General features: G+C 41.5%; 1 protein-coding gene across 3 annotated transcripts in view; it reads left to right on the top strand.

The window, feature by feature from the left end:
- The window catches only part of ints6l (integrator complex subunit 6 like), a 222,322-nt gene that overhangs the window by 136,596 nt on the left and 60,209 nt on the right, over window positions 1-25,517 (top strand). For all 3 annotated transcript variants that reach the window (XM_063061194.1, XM_063061196.1, XM_063061193.1), the window contains 2 exons: window positions 5,515-5,657; window positions 15,202-15,430. In XM_063061194.1, the coding sequence (XP_062917264.1) occupies window positions 5,515-5,657; window positions 15,202-15,430 (372 nt within the window). The remainder of the gene's footprint in view (window positions 1-5,514; window positions 5,658-15,201; window positions 15,431-25,517) is intronic.

Below are 25,517 nucleotides of genomic sequence, written 5' to 3'. Positions count from 1 at the left end.
AGGCAACCCAAAAGAAACATGTTTATCATAAGAAACACCATCCATATTCAAAAAAGTGAAGAAAAAATTACTATAAAGGTAAGGAAAAGATTACAATTTCAAAAAAAAAAGACCAAGCGCCAGTTCATATTATTAGTTTTTTGTATATAAATGATTGGAAGTGACGTGAGAAAAAAGAGAGAATCCTAGGAAGAAGGAGGAAGCAATCCACCATCTTAAAATATAATACTTCTCCAATAACATTTCAAAAAAAAAGGAAAACAAGCATTAAAATTGTAGCTAAATAACTCTCAAAAAGAAAAAAATATTAAAAGTGAGATATACAAAATCACTAGCAAAAAAGCGTATGACCATTTAAGAATGTAAAACATACCTACGCTACAAGATCAAGGCACAAACCCTCAGAATATAAAGTTCTAATTTTATAAACTAAATATTAATTTTTTTTTAAAAAAGAAAGGAAACGAAAAACAGATCAAGGATGGGGGGAAAAAACAGTGCATTAATTGGTCCTGAACAGAGGAAGACAAATTGTCGAGAAAACTTTGAGTTTTGGTCGGACTTTTGAACAAATGACGAGAGTTGTCCAGCAGAACAATTCTCAGACAGGCTGGGAACAGTAACGCTATTTTATAGCCCTGATGATAAAATTCTGACATCTGTGGTTTAAAAACCATCTGTTTTTTCAGTACTTCTTGGCTGTAATCCTCAACATTTCGAAATTTAAAACTTTGAAACTCAATCATGCCTTTCTGCCGAGCAGCTTGAATCACCTGTTCCTTATCATGAACATAATGAAACTGAACGATGACTGGCCTTGGTCTAGCCTGTTTTGCCGGTTTAAAACGTAAAGAATGGTATGCGCGGTCTAACAGTGGGGGTTCCTCCAATATATCTGGACCAAACACATCCGCTAACAATTTAGAGAAGTACTTAGTAGGATCTCCCGTCTCAACATCTTCAGGAAAAACGATTATTCACAGATTCTGTCGTTGAGAACGATTTTCAAGATCAATAGTCTTAGCTTTATAACGCTCCAACTGCTGAGTTACCGCAGTTAATTTTTTTTTCAAGAGCTTCAATTTTTCGAACCCATTTGCAGCCATCTTCGTCTAGTTCCATGATTCTAATTTGTTGTTGATCGATGTCACGTCTGAACGATTTAAGATCATCTTGAGTCGTCTTCACCACACCTTCAATTACGGCAAGTCTTCGATTAACTGTATAGTCTAGAAGTTTCTTCATTGCTTCAGCAGTTAGTGGAGCCTCCTTCAATGCTTCAGGATCACCATCTTTTTTTTCCGTTCCCGCCGGAGCCCTTTCCGTTTTTAACTTCTCGTGGTTTGGTAAGTGTTTTCAGTAAGTAAAAGTCAAAGTTCAAAGATATATTTGTGGTATAAATCGTTTAGTGTAGGTATAGGTAAAGTAAATAAGAGTGATTATATGTAAAAAAGATAAAAGAAAAAGCGACGCCAAAATACAGCTCACTCCATGAGCGTCCCCCTGGAAAGTCCGATAAAGTGGATTTGGAGAGGATGTTTCCTATTGTGGGCATATCCGGAACTAGACAGCACAGCCTCAAAATTGAGGGGTGACCTTTTAGAACAGAAAAAAGGAGTTTTTTTAGCCAAAGAGTGGTGAATCTGTGGAATATTCTGCCACAGACTGCGGTGGAGGCCAAGTCCATGTGTATATTTAAGGTGGAAGTTGATAGTTTCCTGATTGGTCGGGGCATCAAGGGGTCTGGTGAGAGGGTAGGTGTATGGGGTTGGATGAGATCCGGGCTCAGCCATGATGAAATGGTGGAGAGGACTTGATGGGCTGAATAGCCTAATTTTGCTCCTATGTCTGATGGTCTTATCATAAACAAAAGAATTTCTGAGGAAGCAACACTTACGAAAAAATTTGCTGTCCTGTGTTATTCCATTGGTTACTGTGTACTCCCTCCACCTGGGACACATGGTGCATCTCAACTTGTGTCTGAGCAATTCCCTGAAAACCACTCTCTGATGCAATCATTTCGACTAAATTCCTCCATATTTACTATCTGATTTTTTAATGTATATTTTTAAATTAATCTATCCTGCTGCATTAAGGCCTGGTTTTGGAATGCCAATGCCTTTGAGCGGAAAATCCTACAAAAGATGGTGGATTCAGCCCAGTACATCACGGGTAAAACCCTCCCACCACTGAACACATCTACATGAAATGGTGCCATAAAAAAGCAGCATCAGTCATCAAAAATTGTCACCAACCAGGCCATGCTCTTTTCTCACTGCTACCATCAGGTAGAAGGTACAGGTGCCTTGGGTCTCGCACCGCCAGGTTCACGTACACAGAACTGAAAATCACAGTCAAAGGACAGAAACTGCAGGCAGTTGACCAGTTTACTGACCTTGGCAGCACCCTCTCCCGAGCAGTGACTATTGATACAGAAGTTAGCAGTGACAATTGGTACAGAAGTTAACTGCAGAATAGCAAAGGCAAGTTCTGCTTTCGGTAGACTGCGCTCCACTGTATGGGAACACCGAGGAATCTGTACAGCAACAAAACTGAAGGTCTACAGAGCCGTGGTACTTGCTACCCTCTTGTATGCCTGTGAAACATGGACTGTGTATCGAAAGCATGCAAGACAACTCAACCATTTCCACATGACTTGTCTTCGCAGAATATTAGGCATCAGATGGCAATTTTAAGTACCAGACACTGAAGTTCTCTCTAGAGCAACTCTACCATCAGTCCACTCACTGCTGATGAGAGCACAGTCCCGGTGGCAGATCATGTCATCCGCATGCCGGACGAGCGCATACCCAAGCAGCTCCTTTTTGGGGAACTCTCTGCTGGAAGACGCTTGCATGGAGGGCAGAAGAAACGTTACAAAGACACACTAAAGGCCTCCCTGAAGTGCTTGACATAGACACGACCACCTGAGAAACGCTGGCACAAAACCGTCCTACCTGACGCGGCCTTATCCACAAGGGCTGTCAAGCTTACGAAGCAAGGCACATTGCTGAAGCAGAACATAAGTGCGAGCTGCGCAAGTCCAGAGCCACCAGTGCAACAACTGCAGTGTCCACACATGTCTGCCCAACATGTGCCAGGACATTTCATGCCCGAATTGGCCTGACCAGTCATCTTCGGACACCGCATCCAGTCTCAAAGTGACTAATGGTGTTGAGATCTTCATTGACGACGACAATGGACGAACAACAAACCAGGTTCAAGGACAGTCACTACCCCTCAACCATCAGGCTGTTAAACAAAAGGGGATAGCTACTCTCATTTAAGGACTGCTATATTGTTATTTCTTGCTATTTGTTTATATCAGCATTTGCAGTTTGTTTACAGTTAACAGTTCCTGATGTTTACAGCTTACAGTTACTGTTCTGTAGATATGCTAAGTATGCCAGCAGAAAAAGAATCTCAGGGTTGTATGTGGAAACATGTATGTACTCTGATAATAAATTTTACTATGAACTTTGAAATATTTTGGGCTAGCAGCTTGAGTTGATTACACTCATTAATATTAAGTTTGTTTACTCTCTTTCCAAGTTCTGACTACGTTTTCAACCTGAAGCATTAGCTCAGTTACTGTCTCCACAGTTGCTGCCTGACCTACTGAGTGTTTCCACCATTTCATGTTTCTTTCAGCTTTCTCTGCTCCAGGGAGAGCACCCCCCTCCCCCGCACATTCGTTGAACCCCACAGTTGAAATAATTCATTCCTAAAATTCAAAGTAAATTTATTACCAAAATACGTATGTTTGCTGTTTGCATGATTTGTTTTTTTTTTTGCATGTTGCGTGTTTGATTTTTTTTTTAACAGGTTCCATGATGTTTCTTTGTTTCGTGGCTTTCTGTGGGAAGAAGAATCTCAGGGTTGTATACTGCATACATACTTTGATAATAAATGTACTTTGAACATATTACCATCTATCACCCTTGAAAATGTAGACCACTTTCCCTACCTTGGCAGCAGTCACTCCTCAAAAGCAGACATCGGCTCAGAGATCAACCACCACCTGAGTTGTGCTGGTGGTGCCTATGCAATATTAAGGTAAAGAGTCTTTGAAGGTGGCAGTGTACAGGTTGAAACAAAACTTTTGATCTATAGAGCAGTTGTCCTCCCTTCACTACTGTATGGACCTGAATCATGGACCACGTACAGTTGGCTTCTGAAAGCCCTGAAACAGTGCCACCAAAGATCCTTATGAAAGATTTTAAGGATCAGCTGGAAGGACAGATGCACTAACACCAGCGTACTGAAGGTGGCCAACATGAACAGCATCTCCACTACAGTCCCAACTTTGATGGATTGGTCATGTCATCTATATAAGACCGTAAGACATAGGAGCAAAATTTGCCATTCGGCCCATTGAATCTGTCTGCCATTCCATCATAGCTGATCCCGGATCTTACTCAACCTCATACACCTGCCTCCTCACCATATCCTTTGATGCCCTGACCGATCAGGAAACGATCAGCTTCTGCCTTAAATATACCTATGGATTTGGCCACCACCGCAGTCTGTGGCAGAGCATTCCACAGATTTACTACTCTCTGGCTAGATGCCTAACTTGCAGTTTCCCAAACAGATCTTTTACTCTCGGTTGAAGAAAGGTCAGAGAGCTTCTGGTGGTAAAGGAAACGTATCAAAGATAACATCAAAATCAGCCTGAAGAAATCCAACATTACATCTAAAAGCTGCGAGGACATTGCACACAATAGATACACCTGAAGGAAATCTGTTCAAGATAGATCTGTGTTACATGAGAATGACCTCTGCTGTGCCGCAGAGAACAACTGGCAGCTGTGAAAGGAGAGACTGAACAACCAAAAGACCTAACCACAGCCACCACTTGCTCTTGCCCACACTGTACCAGGATATGTGGATCCTGGCCCAGCTTCTACAGCCACCTGGAAACCCACCAATAGACAACTCCCTGGGAGAACATCTTACTCGACTCAAGCGATTGCACTACTATGTTACCATATACTACCTGAGATTCATTTTCTTGCAGGCATTTGAGGAAAAAAGAAATACAGTAGAATTTCATGAAAAACTATATATTAACAGACAAGACTGATGAACAATCAATATACGAAAGAAGGCAAACTGCAGATAAAAATAATACTGAGAACATGAGTTGTAAAGAGCCCTTGAAAGTGAGTCTGTAGGTTGTAGAATCACTAGATTGAGATGCATGATTTGGCGGAACGATAACTTAGTGTTCCTCATCTTAAAAAAAATTGCTGCAGATCTAATTAAACATTCATGTCATGAGAATGAATTTAGACAAAATATATGAATTATTTTATTATCTTCAATACAATATAGCAATCATATTGGGCAGTTTAAATGTTTCAGCATGGACTAGATGGGCCAAAGGGCCTGTTTCTGTGCTGTACTTTTCCTATGATTCTATGACTTGTTAATAATTAAAACTACAGACATGCATTGTAGCAATGTTACTGCTATACAAATCTGTAGCAATTAGTGCCACCTTTATTTCAGATTTTCTGCACAGTATTCCTGTGGCACAAATGGGCAACTATCAAGAATACTTGAAACTTATGGCCCTGCCTCTTCGGGAGATTGATCCAGACCAACCTAAACGACTCCACACATTTGGGAATCCTTTCAAGCAGAACAAGAAGGTAGGCTGCTGAATGCATCTCCAAGTTTTGTGTTAGATGGAGCAAATTTAGAGCATGGGATGTGAAATTGTGCTATGCACCCTAACCAACTTCAAGCAATAAAATAGCAGACATAGGCTGTGAAATCCTCTCAAATTTGGAGCTGACCATGATATTTTGAAATCTTGTTTGGGTTAGCTTGTTCTTAGGAGTGGCCATCAGCTGCTCACAATGTATCTTAACACCAATTGAACAGACAATAGAATTAGTCATTTGAAGACGTGGAATAAAGCTAGTGAAAACTCTTGAGTGTGGTGGTGAGATGGCAAAAGGCTCTCCCACAGATCGTGAGGATTGGTGGGGATGCTTGTGTAACTCCCTGGGAAAGGTTTCATTGCCAACGTAATGGTCTTTCTGTAGAAGCAGTGTTTGGGTTATGGTTAGACATAACGGGTGCTTTGGAATGTGAGTTGGGTCCTTTGTGTGGCGGGAGATGGAGAGAGAGGACGCTGGAGAGAACTGATCATAAGATTCGACCTGGTAGGGGACTGTGCTTTGATGGAGCAAGAGTCCACAGTTGACCGAGGATCAGTGAGTATGCCTTTTGAAAGACTAGAGCTCCAACTTGTGCACATTTGACTGTTTAATTATAATGTGCCCTTTTTTTTTGTATTTTCTTCTTTGCTAACCCTTCAGTTAAGATTCATTAAATAGAATTCCTCATTTGTATGCAGTGTGCTGTCTGTTATTTCTTGGCACAGAATTTGTTACAGAGTAGCAAATTACACAGCATCCACATGAACCGGGGTTTGAGGTGGGAGAGCAGTCTCAATCTCATGGATTTGGCGGGACCGGAGACTGTATTCCCTAGACTTATGCAAGCAAGGAATCCAGCAGGGTTTCACTTGGTTGTCCAGATTGGAATAGGAGAGGTTTCAGATGAGACCTCAAATCAGTGTTGAAATTTCACACTTAAGAAACACACCAACTGGCTCAGAAATTCCTTTCTTTTTCTTTTCAAATCTTTTTATTATTATGATGATGATTATGAAGACACGTAGTCCTCTTTTATTGTCATTTAGTAATGCATGCATTAAGAAATGATACATTATTTCCTCCAGTGTGATATCACAAAACACAGGACAAACCAAGACTGAAAAAACTGACAAAACCACATAATTATAACATATAGTTACAAACAGTGTAACAATACCATAACTTGATGAAGAAGTCCGTGAGCACAGTAAAGTTCAAAGTTTCTCAAATGTCCCACATCTCATGCAGACAGGAGAAGGAAGAAAAACTCTCCCTGCCATGCTGACCACAATCAGACTCTGAGTCGTCTGAAAACTTCGAGCTCTGATCAGCTCTCCGACACTGAGTACTGAGCGCCATCTCTGTCCGAACGATTCGACCTCCTTCTCGGTCGCCAAAAGTAGGCAAGGCCAGGAATTTTGAGGCCTACTCTCCGACAGATTCATGACCACACAGTAACGACAGCAGCGAACGGGCATTTCAGAAATTTCTCCGGATGTTCCTCTGTGCTTTCACATCCATTCTCCATCAAATCAGAATTGTCTACGGCCCCTATTTAACAGATACGATATCATTTTCACCGGAGAGCTGCGCACACGCTGCGCGCCGCCATCTTCTCCTCCTGCCAATTGGTTAATTATTATCCAAAATTAACGAGAGTACATCGAAGTAAGCAACACTTACAATGTCTCAAGAAAAAAAATATTATTTTAAAGATTGAAAAATTGTTGGTGATTTTAAAAAAAGAGGGGGAAAACCCTACTCAGCAAGAGAAAGTGAGAAAAAAAAACCCATTAGGTGTTCAACCCCAGAGCCATGCTTCATACAAAAAGCTTCCAAAGATAAATATCAAATCGCCAACAAGAAAAAAAAATGTACCAAAAATTTACAATTAGATCGTGGAGGAATTTTAACTCAAATGATAATAACGAGCAAATGAACCCCATCTTTTCTCAAATTCAAACATAGGTTCAAAGGTTCAACTTCTAATTTTCTCCAAACTAAGACATAGCATCACTTGAGAGAACCATTGTGACAAAGTGGGAGCCAATGTATCTTTCCACTTCAACAAAATGGCCCTCCTAGCTATCAATGTAACAAATGCAATAACATGTTGGTTAGACAAAGAGGTAACCATGGATATTTTGAGGAATTATTCCAAAAAGCGCAGTTAATTTGTTAGGTTGTAAATTAATTTAAGTGCTTTAGAAATTGTCGAAAAAACTGACTTCCAGAACTGTTCCAGTATAGAACAAGACCAAGACATGTGTCAGTGTAGCTGTCTCAGTTTTACATCTATCACAATGACTATCAACATTAGGGAATATTTTAGACAATCTCTCCTTCATCAAATGGTAACGATGTACAATTTTAAATTGAATCAGTGAATGACTAGCACAGATCGAAGAAGAGTTAACCAGCTTCAGAATCCGCATCCAATCCTCCGTCATAAAAGTCAAATTGAGTTCCTTTTCCCAATCTTGTTTAATCTTAAATGGGATACTTATCCCATTGTAATAGTAAATTATAAATTCTTCCAATGGAACCCTTCATTGAAGGGATCATACTCATAATAATATCTAACAGGTCAGCATCCAATATGTAAGGAAAATTACTTAGACATTTCTTACAAAAATATTTAACTTGAAGGTATTGTAAAAAGTGTCAGTATGAAGAGAATATTTATCAACTAATTGTTCAAAAGACATCTTCTTTAAATAAATCCAAAAAAGAATTATTACCTTTATTTTTCCAAAGTAAAAATTTGGATCACTCAAAGAAGACTTAAAAAAGTAATTTTGATAAAATAAACTACAAAGTTTAAATTTTTTAAGATTAAAAAAATTGCGGAACTAGTGCCAAGTTTGTAAAGAATGCTTAATCACAGGGTATAAATTTAAATTAGCAACTTTAGTTAATTGTATAGGTAAAGCAGCTCCCAATAATGAGGTTAAATAAAACTCCTCTGCAGCTTTCAATTCCAAATCTACCCAAACTGGCCGATCATTCTTATCAACCCAATGTAACCAAAACGACAAGGGGGGACATAGAATCAGGAGAAGTAGAATCGGTGTGGATAGAACTGAGGAACAGTAAAGGCAAAAAGACCCTAATAGGTGTTATCTGCAGGCCCCCGAACAGTAGCATGGATATTGGGTGCAAGTTGAATAGGGAGTTAACAATGGCATGTGGCACAGGAAATGTCGCAATAGTTATGGGGGATTTCAACATGCAGGTGAACTGGGAAAATCAGGTTGGTACTGGACCCCAGGATAAGGAGTTTGTAGAGTGCCTACGGGATGCATTTTTGGAGCAGCTTTTTCGAGAGCCGACCAGGGGTAAGGCTATTCTGGATTTAGTGTTGTGCAATGAACAGGAATTGATAAGTGATCTTGAAGTAAAGGAGCCATTAGGAGGTAGTGACCATAATATGATAAGTTTTTATCTGCAAGTTGAGAAGGATAAGGGTAGATCAGAAGTGTCAGTATTGCAGTTGAACAAAGGAGACTATGGAGCCATGAGGGAGGAGCTGGCCAAGTTGACTGGTCGGATATCCTAGCAGAAAAGACAGTGGAACAGCAATGGCAGGTATTGTTGGGAATAATGCACAAGGTGCAAAATCAGTTCATCCCCCGGAGAAGGAAGGATTCAAAGGGGGGAAAGTGGCCATAGTGGTTGACAAAGGAAGTCAGAGATAGCATAGCATTAAAAAAGAAGTATAACAGCTAAGGTGAGTGGGAAGGCGGATGATTGGGAAATTTTTAAGGAGCAACAGAACTTAACTAAAAAGGCAATACAGGGAGAAAAAATGAGGTATGAACGCAAGCTAGCTAGGAATATAAAGGAGGATAGCAAAAGTTTTTTAGGTATGTGAAGAGAAGGAAGATAGTTAAGAACAATGTTGGGTCCTTGAAGAATGAATTGGGAGAAATTGTTATGGGAAACAGAAATGGCAAACGAATTTAATAAGTACTTTGGATCTGTCTTCACGAGGGAAGACACAAGCAATCTCTCAGATGTATGGATGGGCCAAGGACATAGGGTAACAGAGGAACTGAAACAGATTGACATTAGGAAGGAAACGGTGATGAATAGACTGATGGGACTGAAGGCCAACAAATCCCCAGGTCCAGATGGTCTGCATCCTAGGGTACTAAAGGAGGTGGTTCTGGAAATTGCGGATGCATTGGTGATCATTTTCTAATGCTCCTTAGATTCAGGATCAGTTCCTGAGGATTGGCAAGTGGCTAATGTTATCCCACTTTTTAAGAAAGGAGAGAGGGAGAAAACAGAGAACTATCGCCCTGTTAGCCTAACATCAGTAGTGGGGAAGATGCTAGAGTCCATTATTAAAGATGAAATAGCGGCATATCTTGATAGCAGTGATAGGATTGGGCCGAGCCAGCATGGATTTACCAAGGGCAAATCATGCTTGACTAATCTATTGGAGTTTTTCGAGGATGTAACCAGGATGATAGATGCAGGAGATCCAGTGGATGTGGTGTACCTTGACTTTCAGAAGGCATTTGATAAGGTACCACATAGGAGATTGGTGGGTAAGATCAGAGCTCATGGCATTGGGGGGAGGATATTGACATGGATAGAAAACTGGTTGGCAGATAGAAAGCAAAGGGTAGCAGTGAATGGGTGTTTCTCGGAATGGCAGGTGGTGACTAGTGGGGTGCCACAAGGCTCGGTATTGGGACCACAGCTGTTTACGATTTACATCAATGATTTAGAGGAAGGCATTGTGAATAACATCAGCAAGTTTGCTGACGATACTAAGCTGGGTGGCAGTGTGACATGTGATGAGGATGTTAGGAGAATTCAAGGTGACTTGGATAGGCTGGGTGAGTGGGCAGAAACTTGGCAGATGGCGTTTAATGTGAATAAATGTGAGGTTATTCACTTTGGGAGCAAGAACAGGAAGGCAGATTATTATCTGAACGGTGTGGAGTTAGGTAAGGGAGAAATACAAAGAGATCTAGGAGTACTTGTTCATCAGTCTCTGAAGGTGAATGAGCAAGTGCAGCAGGCAGTGAAGAAGGCTAATGGAATGTTGGCCTTTATTACAAAGGGAATTGAGTACAAGAGCAAGGAAATCCTTTTGCATTTGTACAGGGCCCTGGTGAGACCACACCTGGAGTATTGTGTGCAGTTTTGGTCTCCAGGGTTAAGGAAGGACATCCTGGCTGTGAAGGAGGTGCAGCATAGGTTCACTAGGTTAATTCGTGGGATGTCCGGACTGTCTTACGCAGAGAGGTTAGAGAGACTGGGCTTGTACACGCTGGAATTAAGGAGAGTGAGAGGGGATCTGATTGAGACATATAAGATTATTAAGGGATTGGACAAGATAGAGGCAGGAAATATATTCCAGATGCTGGGAGAGTCCAGTACCAGAGGGCATGGTTTAAGAATAAGGGGTAGGTCATTTAGGACAGAGTTGAGGAACTACTTCTCCCAGAGAGTTGTGGAGGTGTGGAACGTGCTGCCTCAGAAGGCAGTGGAGGCCAATTCTCTGGATGCTTTCAAGAAGGAGCTAGATAGGTATCTTATGGATAGGGGAATCAAGGGTTATGGGGACAAGGCAGGAACCGGGTATTGATAGTAGATGATCAGCCATGATCTCAGAATGGCAGTGTAGGCTCAAAGGGCCGAATGGTCTACTTCTGCACCTATTGTCTATTGACACGTATCGCACATTAACAGCTCAGTAATACATTCTTAAATTAGGCAAAGCGAGATGTCCATCCTTTTTCAACTTTTGTAAATGACATTTATTAATTCTTGGTCTTTTATTATTCCAGATAAAAGATAAAATAATAGAATCAATCTGATCAAAAAACTTCTTAGTCAAAAAAAAGGGATATTCTGAAATAAATATAAAAATTTTGGTAAAATCATCATTTTGACTATATGGATGTGACCAACAAGTGAAAATGTAAGTGGATTCCATCTACTAAATAAATACTTCATAGAATCTACCAAGGGAACAAAATTAGCTTTATAAAGATCCTCTTTTTTGGTGATAATAACACCTAAATATCTAAAAGAATCCGTGACTTTGAAAGGAGTGTTATCATATATAGAAACAGATTCATTTAAAGGAAACAATTCACTTTTACTAAAATTTATTTTATAATCCCGAAAAATCTCCAAATTCATTAAATAATTTTAGCAAGGCAGGAATAGATTCATTGAGACTGGACATATAAACCAATAAATCGTCAGCGTAAAGAGAAATCTTATGAATGGTCTCATTTACAAAAATCCCATAAATATCTTTAGCTGCACGAAGAGCAATAGCAAGGGGTTCTAATATTAAATAAAATAACAAAGGACTTAACGGACAACCTTGTCTTGTCCCCCTGAAAGCTGAAAAAAAGGAGACCTACAGTTATTGGTAATAACAGTAGCAATAGGAGTTTTATATATCATTCTAATCCAATTATTAAAATTAACACCAAAGCCAAATTTCTCTAAAACATTAAATAAATATTTCCATTCAACTTGATCGAACGCTTTTCAGCATCCAAAGAGATGACGCATTGTGGAGTTTTAAAAGAGGACGAATATATAATGTTAAATAATCTCTGAACATTTGAAAAATAATAACAACCCTTTATAGAGCCCGTTTGATCTTTAAAAATAATTTTACCCAAAATATTCTCCAACCGATTGACCATTATCTTTGACAGAATCTTAGCATCAACATTCAATAATGAAATAGGTCTATATGAGGCACAATCAGTAGGATCTTTATCCTTTTTAAGAATAAAGAAATAGAAGCCTCATAGAAAGTAGAGGGTAAGTCACCTTTCACAAAAGAATCTTTAAATATTTCCAACATACACGGAGAAAGCAATTTTCCAAATTTTTTATAAAATTCTACAGGATAGCTATCAAGTCCAGGGGCCTTACCAGATTGCATTGAAAAACTAGCTTTACAAATTTCGGCTTTAGTAATTTGGGCATCAAGCGTTTTTTGATCCTCAACAGAAATTTTAGGAAAAGCAATCTTTTGTACAAAAGCATTCATTTTAGAAGAATCTGATGGACATTGAGATTTATAAAGTTGAGTATAAAAATCTTGAAAAATCTTATTAATTTCTTCATGTTCCCAAGCCAGGGTATCATCTTTCCTATGAATTTTCAAAATTTGCCTTTTGGCTCTAGCCGTTCTTAATTGAGATGCAAGCAGTTTATGATTTTTATCTCCAAACATATAAAATTGGCTCTTTAACTTAAGCAAATAGCCTTCAATAGGATGAGTTAATAATAGATTATATTGTGATTGAAGTTCCACCCTTCGTTTAAATAAATCAATATTAGGGGAAATTGCATAAATATTATCAAAGTCTTTAATTTGTTTTGAAATCTTATCTAATTCTCCTGTAGTCCATTTTTTAAGCTTAGCTGAATAAGAAATGATCTGACCACCTAAAAATGCTTTAAATGTATCCTATATGATTGATTTAGGCATACCCCCATATCATTAAAAAGAAAAAAAATCTTTTATCTATGTTTCAATAAAGCTGACAAAGTCAGAGTTTTGCAATAATGTCTGAAACATGCGCCATGGTGGACGGGGCAAGAATGACATCATCAAATTCAAAAGACAAATTCAAAGATGCATGATCAGATATAGCAATAGCGTCATATTCACAATTTTTAACACTAGGTAAGAAGTGAGGATCGATTATAATATAATAGATCCTCGAATTATTTTTATAAACATGAAAAGAAAGAATATTCTCTGTTATCAGGGTGTAGATATCTCCATAATTCAATCAATCCAAAATCAGTCAAAAAGGAGTCAATAAGTGACGCGGAGCGATTTGGAAGTCGCTGATTGGTTGAGCCCTTGTCAATCAAAGGATTTAAACAACAGTTAAAATCCCCACCCATTATCAACATATATTCATTTAAATCAGGCAGTAAAGCAAATACCTTTTTAAAAAAAGAAGGATCATCTGAGTTAGGACCGTACAAATTGACCAAAACAACTTTTCTGTTACAGATTACTCCTTTAAGAATTAAAAATCTACCATTAAAATCTTACTCAATATCCGCTTGAGGAAATATATTGGATTTAATAAAGATGGACACTCCCTTAGTTTTACTCTGAGAAGTGGAGTGAAACTGCAAATCCCTCCACCATCCAAAAAAATCTGTTTTGATCTCCCGCCCTGATATGTGTCTCTTGGGCAAAAATTGTATCAAGTTGGAATTGGTTAATGATTTTTGAAAGTCTTTTCTTGTTTGATAGGATGATTCCAACCATGTACATTCCAACTTATTACATTAATCCGTTTAAATACCATACTCTAATTTTATTCTACTTTATACATGCGCAGAGCACATACTAATATGGGATGATCAAAAATGGCGGCGATGAAGAATACAACCGCATAGAAAACACGCATGCTCCGGAACCACCCAATGGGGAAAAAAACCCTAACTCTAACCCCACCTCTTCCCCCCTATGGCTCAGAAATTCTCAAGCAACTCTGGAGTGTTGGCTGTTTGAATTTCTGAAAAAACTTTTTATTAAAGAGATTCATGGTGTGCTGTGAGGATCACAACATTCACCATTTTTCTTCAGGTTCTCCATCTGTGACAATTACAGCAAATGAGGCAAATTATGTTTCATATCTGTTCACCACTGTTATCTTTATTAGCACATCTTTGGCTCTTGGATGGTGCAGGTTACTCACTCAAGTGAACACTTGCTTGGATTAAACTTTATCTACCACTTCTCCATCCATAAAGTATCTACACTGGATCTATATCCTGCTGTATTCTTTGGCAATCTTCTACCATAACACCAATTTTTGTGTCATCTGCAAACTTACCAACCCTATCACATTTTTATCAAAATCATTTATTTATATGACAAACAACAGAGGTGCCAGTACAGATCCCCATGGATAAGTCCTGCTTTGTTGCTAGTGCACAGGTATATGGAGGAATTTAAGGTGGGGGGGGGGTTATATGGGAGGCAGGGTTTAAGGGTCGGCACAACATTGTAGGCCAAAGGGTGTGCTGTACTATTCTATTTTCTATGTTCTAAGGGTGACCTGCCTGAGCAAGTTCCAGGCCAGCATGTGCTAGAGCTAGCCTTCTTTGGGTTGCGTTACTTGAACTTTAAAACATTAACTCCCAGCATCACATTCTTAAATCCTACAACCACTCTTTTCCATTTGTGGCTGTCTCATTTCTCAAAGCATCTAATGCCTCAAAATATGTCGTCTCACTAATACCCATCCACCGCGCCCATCGCTCACTCACCACCCCATGACATAAGAAACATTTGTCAACCGGCTGCTGATCTAATGAGCTGTTCCAGATAACAGAAGTTTTTCAGGGTTCACTTGTCTATTCTTTGATCTTCTGGTTTCTGATCATTTGACGTTCTATTAAGTACCATAAGAGAGGAGTGAGCATTAACCATGTGTTCTGTTTAATCTCTTCTTACAGATCTCATGAGTTTGGTTTTGCTATAATTGTGTTTTATTTTCTGTTAAAGGGAATGATGATCGATGAAGCTGATGAGTTTGTTGCGGGTCCACAGAACAAGGTGAAACGATCTGGAGAGTACAACGCACCAGGGTCACTGAAGAGAAGACATAGCATGTCGCCATTACTGCGACGACCTCAGACTTCACCTGTCATTAATTACGTTGGAGGAAAGGGACCTCTGACTGCAGGAGTCCAATCTCAGGGCTGTCCTGTGAAGCCTCTGGAAATACATAATGGTAAGGGCACTTCTATTTCTGCAGTGTTAGAAATTGTATGCCTGGCTCTTGGTTCCTGCTGTCAAGACCTTATACAGTTCCCTGTAACCTGCTTTACTATCAACAAGACTCACAAGTAATGAGTGACATTGATCCCTGAGTCACCCTACAGTGGAGAATCGACCTCGAACTATCACCTGCTGTCTCCTATCTTTGAGCCAATTCTGAATCCCATGCAACCTAAACTTCCAAATCAGCCTGATGTGTGGGACCTTGCCGGAGGCCTTGCTAAGGTCCATGTAGACAATATCTACTTCCCTACCTTCATCTGTCACCTTACGCTTTGAAAAATTCCAAAAGATTTGTCAGATGTGACCACTGCACATATAACCATGCTGACCGTTCCAGATCAGGCCTTGATTGTCCAAGTGATGGTAGATTTTGTCCCTCAGAATTTCCTCCAGTAACATCCCAATAAATGAAGTTAGGCTTACTGGCCTGTTTTGCTACCTTTGAACATTAGCTGCCCTCCAGTCTTCTGGAACTTCACCAGTGGTTAACAAGAAGGCAAGTATCTCCACTAGGGCTTCCTCGAAATGATGAGTAACAAAAGGATAGTAACAAGACTAAGTCTAAATTCAAAGTAGAGTTCATTAAACAAAAGTGCAAGAGGGAAATAATTGGTGTGAAAGCCTAACATAAGGCTTTCAAAAGGGTTTTGACAAGGTCCCACACAGGAGATTAGTGTGCAAACTTAAAGCACATGGTATTGGGGGTAAGGTATTGATGTGGATAGAGAATTGGTTGGCAGCCAGGAAGCAAAGAGTGGGAATAAACGGGGCCTTTTCAGAATGGCAGGCAGTGATTAGTGGGGTACCGCAAGGCTCAGTGCTGGGACCCCAGTTGTTTACAATATATATTACTGACTTAGATGAGGAAATTAAACACAGCATCTCCAAGTTTGCGGATGACACGAAGCTGGGTGGTAGTGTTAGCTGTGAGGAGGATGCTAAGAGGATGCAGGGTGACTTGGATAGGTTAGGTGAGTGGGCAAATTCATGGCAGATGCAATTTAATGTGGATAAATGTGAGGTTATCTACTTTGGTGGCAAAAACAGGAAAACAGATTATTATCTGAATGGTGGCCGATTAGGAAAAAGGGAGGTGCAACGAGACCTGGGTGTCATTATACACCAGTCATTGAAAGTGGGCATGCAGGTACAGCAGGCGGTGAAAAAGGTAAATGGTATGCTGGCGTTCATAGCAAGAGGATTCGAGAACAGGAGCAGGGAGGTACTACTGCAGTTGCACAAGGCCTTGGTGAGACCACACCTGGAGTATTGTGTGCAGTTTTGTTCCCCTAATCTGAGGAAAGACATTCTTGCCATAGAGGGAGTACAAAGAAGGTTCACCAGATTGATTCCTGGGATCGCAGGACTTTCATATGATGAAAGACTGGATCGACTAGGCTTATACTCGTTGGAATTTAGAAGATTGAGGGGGGATCTTATTGAAACATATAAAATCCTAAAGGGATTGGACAGGCTAGATGTAGGAAGATTGTTCCCGATGTTGGGGAGGTCCAGAACGAGGGGTCACAGTTTGAGGATAAGGGGGAAGCCTTTTAGGACCGAGATTAGGAAAAACTTCTTCACACAGAGAGTGGTGAATCTGTGGAATTCTCTGCCACAGGAAACAGTTGAGGCCAGTTCATTGGCTATATTTAAGAGGGAGTTAGATATGGCCCTTGTGGCTAAAGGGATCGGGGGTATCGGGGGAAGGCTGGTACAGGGTTCTGAGTTGGATGATCAGCCATGATCATACTGAATGGCGGTGCAGGCTTGAAGGGCCGAATGGCCTACTCCTGCACCTATTTTCTATGTTAAGAACAGAAGATGTTTGAAATGTTCATTACAGCGAACTGAAATGCTTGAGTGTGTAGACATTAAGAAAGAGGATGTGAACCATGTTGGTTGGACTTGCGGTCGGCAGCTGCATGGAGTAGTCGCAGAGAACGAGCGCTCCATCCTATTTTTTTTTATCTCCGCACTCCTTCTTCCCCCTTCTCTCATACCAAACTTTTTGCCCTCCCCCCGCCTGTGATTACACTCGCTTCACAATGACTTCAAAGAGTACTAAACCCAGGAAAAAAGACGATTCGGCGGCTGGCCTGAGAGTAAAGGCTATTTCCACGCTGCTAGACCAACACCGTGCGGTGTTAGCGGCCGAATTTGAATCCTCTTCCAGTCTGCTGGAAAGGAATCTCGACCAAATTCAATGCAAAGTGGAGGACCATGGCCAACGCTTACCCTCTTTCGAGCTCGCTGTGGACGACCTGAGCCAGTGCGTCAGTGAACTGGAAAAATCTGCTCCAGCTTATGTGAAAATAATATCAAGCTAATGGCTAAAGTTAGTGACCTGGAAGGCCGGAGCAGACGGCAGAACCTACGCATCCTGGGCCTGCCAGAATCTATTGAAGGCAGGCGTCCTACTGAATTTTTTTTCCAGTCTGCTTTGTGAGATCTTCGGGAAGGAGACACTCTCATCCCTGCCGGAGATTGGTGGAGCCCACCGTTCATGAGCAGCTAAACCAACCCCAGGACAGAGACCGCGTCTGGTTATTCTTCGCCTGCACCGCTACCAGATTAAAGATCATCTGATTAGAGAGGTCCAGCGGCGAGGGAAGCTAGAATACCACGGCCAGCAGATTCGGGTTGTGGAGGATAACTCTCCCGAAGTTTTGAGCCTGCGAGCTGAGTACAGAGAAGTAATGATAGAGCTATACAACCGAGGACTCAGGCCTTCTCTACCATACCCTGCACGGCTCCGCATCACACTTCCCAGGGGTGACAAGCAGTGGCTACGCTCAGTGGATGAAGCAGGGAAATGCATCGATAGCCTCCCAACTACATTGATCTCTGAATAAAATACTTTTCTCCTATACCCTCTGCAGGTAACGTTAGTAGTGCTTGGATAGTGAGGTCTGGTCTGACTTGGCCGGGTTAGGTACTGACTACTACGATAGGTGGAATAATAATTCACTCAGACTTTTCTTTTTCTTTTTTTCTCTCTCTCTCTCTCTCTCTCTCTCTTTCTCTCTTTCATTTTCTTTTACCTCCAATTCAATGAACTGTACAACCTCTCGTGGGAAGAGCACTGGGTCAAATCTGCTTATTTTTTACTTTTCTCAAATATAAGCTTATATTTCTGTTTTATGGTTCATTTTTCAGAGACATGTTTAACAAACCTTGGGGGAATTGTTTATCTCTCACTAAGTATAATGTCAGTTTAGGGGTGTTAAATGCTTACTGTTTCCTTTAAATAACAATAATGGAGTTGAAGATGACGCTATGAGTGACAGGAAGTTGTACTGTTGGATGACTATTGTTCTCAAGAGCTTGCTGCTATGTTCTTTGACAGCTGTCTTGTTGTGGGTTGGCGGGGTGTGGTGGGAGGAGGGTACTCCAATGCTGGTACTGTTTTAAGAACCCTTAGAAGCTCTTGTTATACAGGATCTATTTCTGCCCTGTTTCTCTTTGTTTTACACTTTTGCCTCAGAGCTGATACCGGTAATCTTGGCAGCGCTTATGCCTATCAATCTGTATCTTATTTAAAGGAGAATGTTAGTCGGTTAAATTTTGTGAGCTGGAGTGTCAAGGGGCTGAATCACCCTGTTAAAAGAAGGAAGATGTTCTCACATCTCAAACAGTTTAATACAGCAGTTGCATTTCTACAAGAAACATACATTCGCAGTTCTGATAATTCCCGTCTTATGTCACGATGGGCGGGGCAGCACTTCCACTCCACTCCACTTTTCAGGCTAAAGCCAGGGGAATCTCAATTCTCATAAACCCAAATGTTCCCTTTGAGCTTCACAACACAATATCAGACACAAATGGTCGTTTTGCCATTGTCTCGGGGAAATTATGTAACACATTGGTAGTGTTGGCTAACATATATGCTCCTAACTCGGATGATGTGGGCTTCTTTGAACGTTTTTTTTCTGCGCTGCCTGACTTGAGTTCATACTCTCTCACACTAGGTGGAGACTTCAACTGCCCCACCGAACTCGTTTCTGCATACCTCGACACTGTTTTATCACCCCTTGTTCAATCCCTTCCGACCTATGTTCGTGACACTTCTCACGCTCTTAAACTTTTCGATGATTTTAAGTTCCCTGGCCCCCACCGCTTTATTTTCACCTTGGATGTCCAGTCCCTATATACTTCCATCCCCCATCAGGAAGGTCTCAAAGCTCTACGCTTCTTTTTGGATTCCAGACCTAATCAGTTCCCCTCTACCACCACTCTGCTCCGTCTAGCAGAATTAGTCCTTACTCTTAATAATTTCTCCTTTTGCTCCTCCCATTTCCTCCAAACTAAAGGTGTAGCTATGGGCACCCGTATGGGTCCTAGCTATGCCTGCCTTTTTGTTGGGTTTGTGGAACAATCTATGTTCCGTGCCTATTCTGGTATCTGTCCCCCACTTTTCCTTCGCTACATCGACGACTGCATTGGCGCTGCTTCCTGCACGCATGCAGAACTCGTTGACTTTATTAACTTTGCCTCCAACTTTCACCCTGCCCTCAAGTTTACCTGGTCCATTTCTGACACCTCCCTCCCCTTTCTAGATCTTTCTGTCTCTGTTTCTGGAGACAGCTTATCCACTGATGTCTACTATAAGCCTACTGACTCTCACAACTATCTGGACTATTCCTCTTCTCACCCTGTCTCTTGCAAAAACGCCATCCCCTTCTCGCAATTCCTCCGTCTCCGCCGCATCTGCTCTCAGGATGAGGCTTTTCATTCTAGAACGAGGGAGATGTCTTCATTTTTTAAAGAAAGGGGCTTCCCTTCCTCCACTATCAACTCTGCTCTTAAACGCATCTCCCCCATTTCACGTACATCTGCTCTCACTCCATCCTCCCACCACTCCACTAGGAATAGGGTTCCCCTGGTCTTCACCTACCACCCCACCAGCCTCCGGGTCCAACATATTATTCTCCGTAACTTCCGCCACCTCCAACGGGATCCCACCACTAAGCATATCTTTCCCTCCCCCCCCTCTCTCTGCATTCCGCAGGGATCGCTCCCTACACAACTCCCTTGTCCATTCGTCCCCCCCATCCCTCCCCACTGATCTCCCTCCTGGCACTTATCCGTGTAAGCGGAACAAGTGCTACACATGCCCTTACACTTCCTCCCTTACCACCATTCAGGGCCCCAAACAGTCCTTCCAGGTGAGGCATCACTTCACCTGTGAGTCGACTGGGGTGATATACTGCGTCCGGTGCTCCCGATGTGGCCTTTTATATATTGGTGAGACCCGACGCAGACTGGGAGACCGCTTTGCTGAACATCTACGCTCTGTCCGCCGGAGAAAGCAGGATCTCCCAGTGGCCACACATTTTAATTCCACATCCCATTCCCATTCTGACATGTCTATCCACGGCCTCCTCTACTGTAAAGATGAAGCCACACTCAGGTTGGAGGAACAACACCTTATATTCCGTCTGGGTAGCCTCCAACCTGATGGCATGAACATTGACTTCTCTAACTTCCGCTAGGCCCCACCTCCCCCTCGTACCCCATCTGTTACTCTTTTTAATGCACACATTCTTTCTCTCACTCTCCTTTTTCTCCTTCTGTCCCTCTGAATATACCTCTTGCCCATCCTCTGGGTCACCCCCCCCCCGTCTTTCTTCCCGGACCTCCTGTCCCATGATCCTCTCGTATCCCCTTCTGCCTATCACCTGTCCAGCTCTCGGCTCCATCCCTCCCCCTCCTGTCTTCTCCTATCATTTTGCATCTCCCCCTCCCCCTCCAGCTTTCAAATCCCTTACTCACTCTTCCTTCAGTTAGTCCTGACGAAGGGTCTCGGCCTGAAACGTCGACTGCGCTTCTTCCTATAGATGCTGCTTAGCCTGCTGCGTTCACCAGCAACTTTGATGTATGTTGTTTGTTGGAGACTTCAACTGTTGGTTAGATCCAGTGCTGGATTGATCATCTCCTATTCCTAGAGTACTAAGCAAATCTGCGTCATTAGTTCAGTTCTTCCTGCCCAACTATGGCATCTCCGATGTATGGCGTTTTCTCCACCCAAATAAGAGAGAATATTTTTTCTTCTCATACGTCCATCACACCTTTTCTAGAATTGACTACTTTTTAGTCGATAATCAGCTGATTCCATCGGTCCGTTCCTGTGTTTATCGGAGTATAGTGTTGTCAGACTACACTCCGGTTGTCCTGTCTATAATTCTTCCTGGCTTTCCTCAAATAAATAAGCATTGGCGTTTTAATTCAACCTTACTGTCAGATAATGATTTTGTAAAATTTATGGAGGACCAGATAATTTTTTTCCTTCACCAATACATCACCTGAAACCTCAAGTCTAGTTGTTTGGGACGCTATGAAAGCATACCTCAGGGGTCAAATAATTTCCTACACTGCGAATATGAAAAGAAAGACCCATAAAGAACAACTAATCAAATTAAATTAATGGCCAATCAAATTAAAGAAATAGACCAACAATATGCTCAAATTAAAAATCCAGAGCTGTACAAAAAATGAGTGGAACTCCAAACTAAATTTGACCTTATTTCCACTCATCCAATTGAACGCCAACTTTTGAAGAGCAAGAGCTGGTTCTATATCCATGGTGACAAATCTGGCAAATTTTTAGCCAACCAATTAAGAGGCCTGAAAGCCAAACAACACATCACAGAAATTCAGATGGATAACGGAAGCTTCACCTCGAATTATTCTGAAATCAACGACACATTCAGGAATTTTTACTCCTGACTTTACACTTCTGAATCCCCAAATGATAACATTTCGGTCGAGAATTTTTTAAACGGCTTAAATATCCCCACGCTCTCTCCTGATCTCACAATGAGACTGAATGAGCCAATATCATTATAGGAAATATCCTCAACCATCTCGTTACAGCAGACTGGTAAATTTCCAGGACCCAACGGGTTCCCTATTGAATTCTTCAAATCATTTTTGTCACTGCTCTTACCTCAACTAACTTTGGTTCTATCTGATTCGTTTAAACAAGGTAAACTGCCAGCATCATTTAATGAGGCATGCATCATTCTTTTAGCGAAGAGAGGCAAAGATCCAGTAGAGTGCTCCTCATACAAGCCAATCTCTCTGTTAAATGTCGATGTCAAAATTTTAGCTAAAGTTTTGGCCCGTAGATTGCTGAAGACCAAACCGGCTTTGTCAAAAACCGTCTCCCCTTTTTTAACATATTCTTAAATATTTTATACTCACCTTCAGTTGGGATCTGAATGTGTCATTTCTTTAGACGCAGAGAAAGCGTTCGACCGTGTGGAGTGGAATTACCTCTTTGCTGTTTTAGAAAAGTTTGACTTAACGTGGATTAAACTGTTATATTTGCGTCCTACTGCCTCTGTTTTGACTGATTCTCAGAAATCCCAACTTTTCAACCTCAAACGCAGAACCTGCCAAGGGTGCCCCTTAAGCCCTTTACTTTTTGATCTGGCCATAGAGCCACTGGCGATTGAGTTCTGTAGTTGTGCGGATCTGACAGGGATTTGCAGAGAGGGAGTTGAGCACAAAGTCTCCCTTTATGCTGACAATCTTTTACTTTTTATATCAAACCCGATCACCTCCTTAACCCCCACTCCATGTTCTCACTGTAACAAATTTCGCCAGTTTTCAGGATACAAACTTAACTTGGACAAGAGCGAACTTTTTCCAATAAATCTAGAAGCACAAACATCAGAGTTCCATTACCTCCCTTTTAAGGTAGTGAATAACCAATTTACTTACCTTGGTGTCACAGTAACAAGGAAACATAAGTGTCTTTTTGGAGAAAATTTTAATAATTTGTTAAATCATACAAAACAGGGCCTAGCACAATGGTCACCCCTGTCCATGTCCCTGATGGGCCGAATCAATGTTGTCAAAATGAACATCCTTCCTAAATTCTTATATTTTTTTCAATCCATACCAATTTTCATTCCTAAAGCCTTCTTTGACTCGATAGACTCAGTCATATCGTCCTACTTATGGAAGGGCAAGCATTCCCGACTGAATAAAGTCCATGTTCAAAATCTAAAAGAGATGGGGGCATAGCTTTGCCCAATTTCCACTTATATTACTGGGCAGCTAACATACACTGTCTCACCTTTTGGTCTCATTTTTACAACCAATCTGACTGCCCAGTATGGGTGACAATGGAGCTGAACTCTATTAAGAATGTCTCCATCTCCTGGGCCGGCTGGTGGCGCAATGACATCGGCGCCGGACCCGGGAGCAGAGGATCCCAGGTCCGAAACCAGCTGGGTCCACTCCCAAGTACACTTTCCATCCGTGCTGGGTTGAGTGTCGAGATCGCAACTCGACCTCGTAAAAAATAAAGGGAAGAATACTGCGAAATGGCTGTGTGAGGAGTGGCGCGCCACACAGTCTCTCTCTCTCTCTCGCTCTGCGCCTTGTAAATATCTGTTAAAAAGCCATGAAAAAGACATCATCATGGATGCACACGCGCACGCACAGACTTGCACGCACGCAGGTACATGCCAAAAAAAAGTCTCCATCTCTGCACTCCCTTTTCTTACGCCTAAACCAATTACTAATCCTGTTATCAGGCACACCCTGAGAGTATGGGCTCAGTTCAGAAAGCATAGTGGTCTCCATGGCTTCTCTCTTTCAAGTCCTATTCTATATAATCATCTCTTCCAGCCTTCTATACATGATCCAACATTTCAAAACTGGTACAGAAAGAGCATCAGGCGCTTTAAAAATCTTTTTATAGACAACTGCTTTGCATCATTTGAACAACTGTCTGCAAAGTTTAACCTACCCAACACTCATTGCTTCAGATATTTGCAAATTAGACACTTTATCAGCCCTCTGATACCAAACTTCCCTGAGACACCCGACACAAACGTCGTTGATCTGCATGAATCCATTGCGCAAAGGTCTAGTATCTGCTATTTGCAACAAGCTAGCGGCTCTGAGGTGAGCCCCCCTTGACAAAATTAAAACTGCCTGGGAGCAAGATTTAAGTTTCTCACTGTCAGATGAGGTATGGGATGCAATTCTCAAGTTAGTTAACGCAACCTCTTTATGTGCCCGCCACTGCCTGTTACAGTTCAAGGTCGTACACAGGGCCCATATGTCTAAAACTAAGTTGTCTCGCATTTACCCAGATGTTAATCCCTGTTGCGACAAATGCAAAAGGGGTGAAGCTTCCCTCATTCACGTGTACTGGGCATGCCCTAGCTTGGAAAAATACTGGAAAGATGTTTTCCAAACACCATCCCAAATTCTTAATTACAATTTGGAACCTAACCCTTTGATTGCTCTTTTTGGCACCTCTGGAGAGGGGGACACGCACCTAAGTCGGACCAAATGGCGCACACTGTCTTTTGCCTCTCTGTTGGCCAGGCGCGCAGTCTTGCTCAGGTAGAGGGATGCTGCCCCACCCGCCCACACTCAGTGGCTCAGAGACATCATGTCTAGTCTACACCTTGAGAAGATCCATTATTCAATTCTCAACTCAGTTATAAAGTTCCAAAAGGTGTGGGGACCCCTTCCTGAATATTTTCAGAATTCCCAGCCAGACTAAAGGTCCATCCTTTCTTTCTTTCCTCAGTAAATAAATCCCTGACCTCCAGCATTTTCCAGTAAAATTCTGTGGACTCAGACTTGTAAACATACAACAGTCTATGTATCAGGAAAACACACCTTCTCTATACCAAACAAGTCCTGACGAAGGGTCTCGGCCTGAAACGTCGACTGTACCTCTTCCTAGAGATGCCGCCTGGCCTGCTGCGTTCACCAGCAACTTTGATGTGGGTTCTCTATACCAATGCAGCTCTGTGGGGGCAAAGGTTCTGTTTAACTCTATTTGCTAATGCAATGATAGCTTGGAGTTGGGGACTGGGAGGGGTGAGGGGATAATCAAAGAATGATTGTACTCTGGGTGCATCATTTTCATAAATATGAATTGTACATTTGATACACTTGTTATGCACTGCACAAATCTCCTTTATACTATGCTCTCTTTATTTACAAAAACAATAAAAATATTGTTGAGAAAAAAAGAAAGAAGATGTGCTGGAGCTTTTGAA

The sequence above is a fragment of the Mobula hypostoma genome, chromosome 10, assembly GCF_963921235.1.
Source record: "Mobula hypostoma chromosome 10, sMobHyp1.1, whole genome shotgun sequence".
In the NCBI taxonomy this organism is placed as follows: domain Eukaryota; kingdom Metazoa; phylum Chordata; class Chondrichthyes; order Myliobatiformes; family Myliobatidae; genus Mobula; species Mobula hypostoma.
The sequence above is the reverse complement of the archived record's forward strand: the minus strand, read 5'-3'. Positions and strand labels throughout refer to the sequence as shown.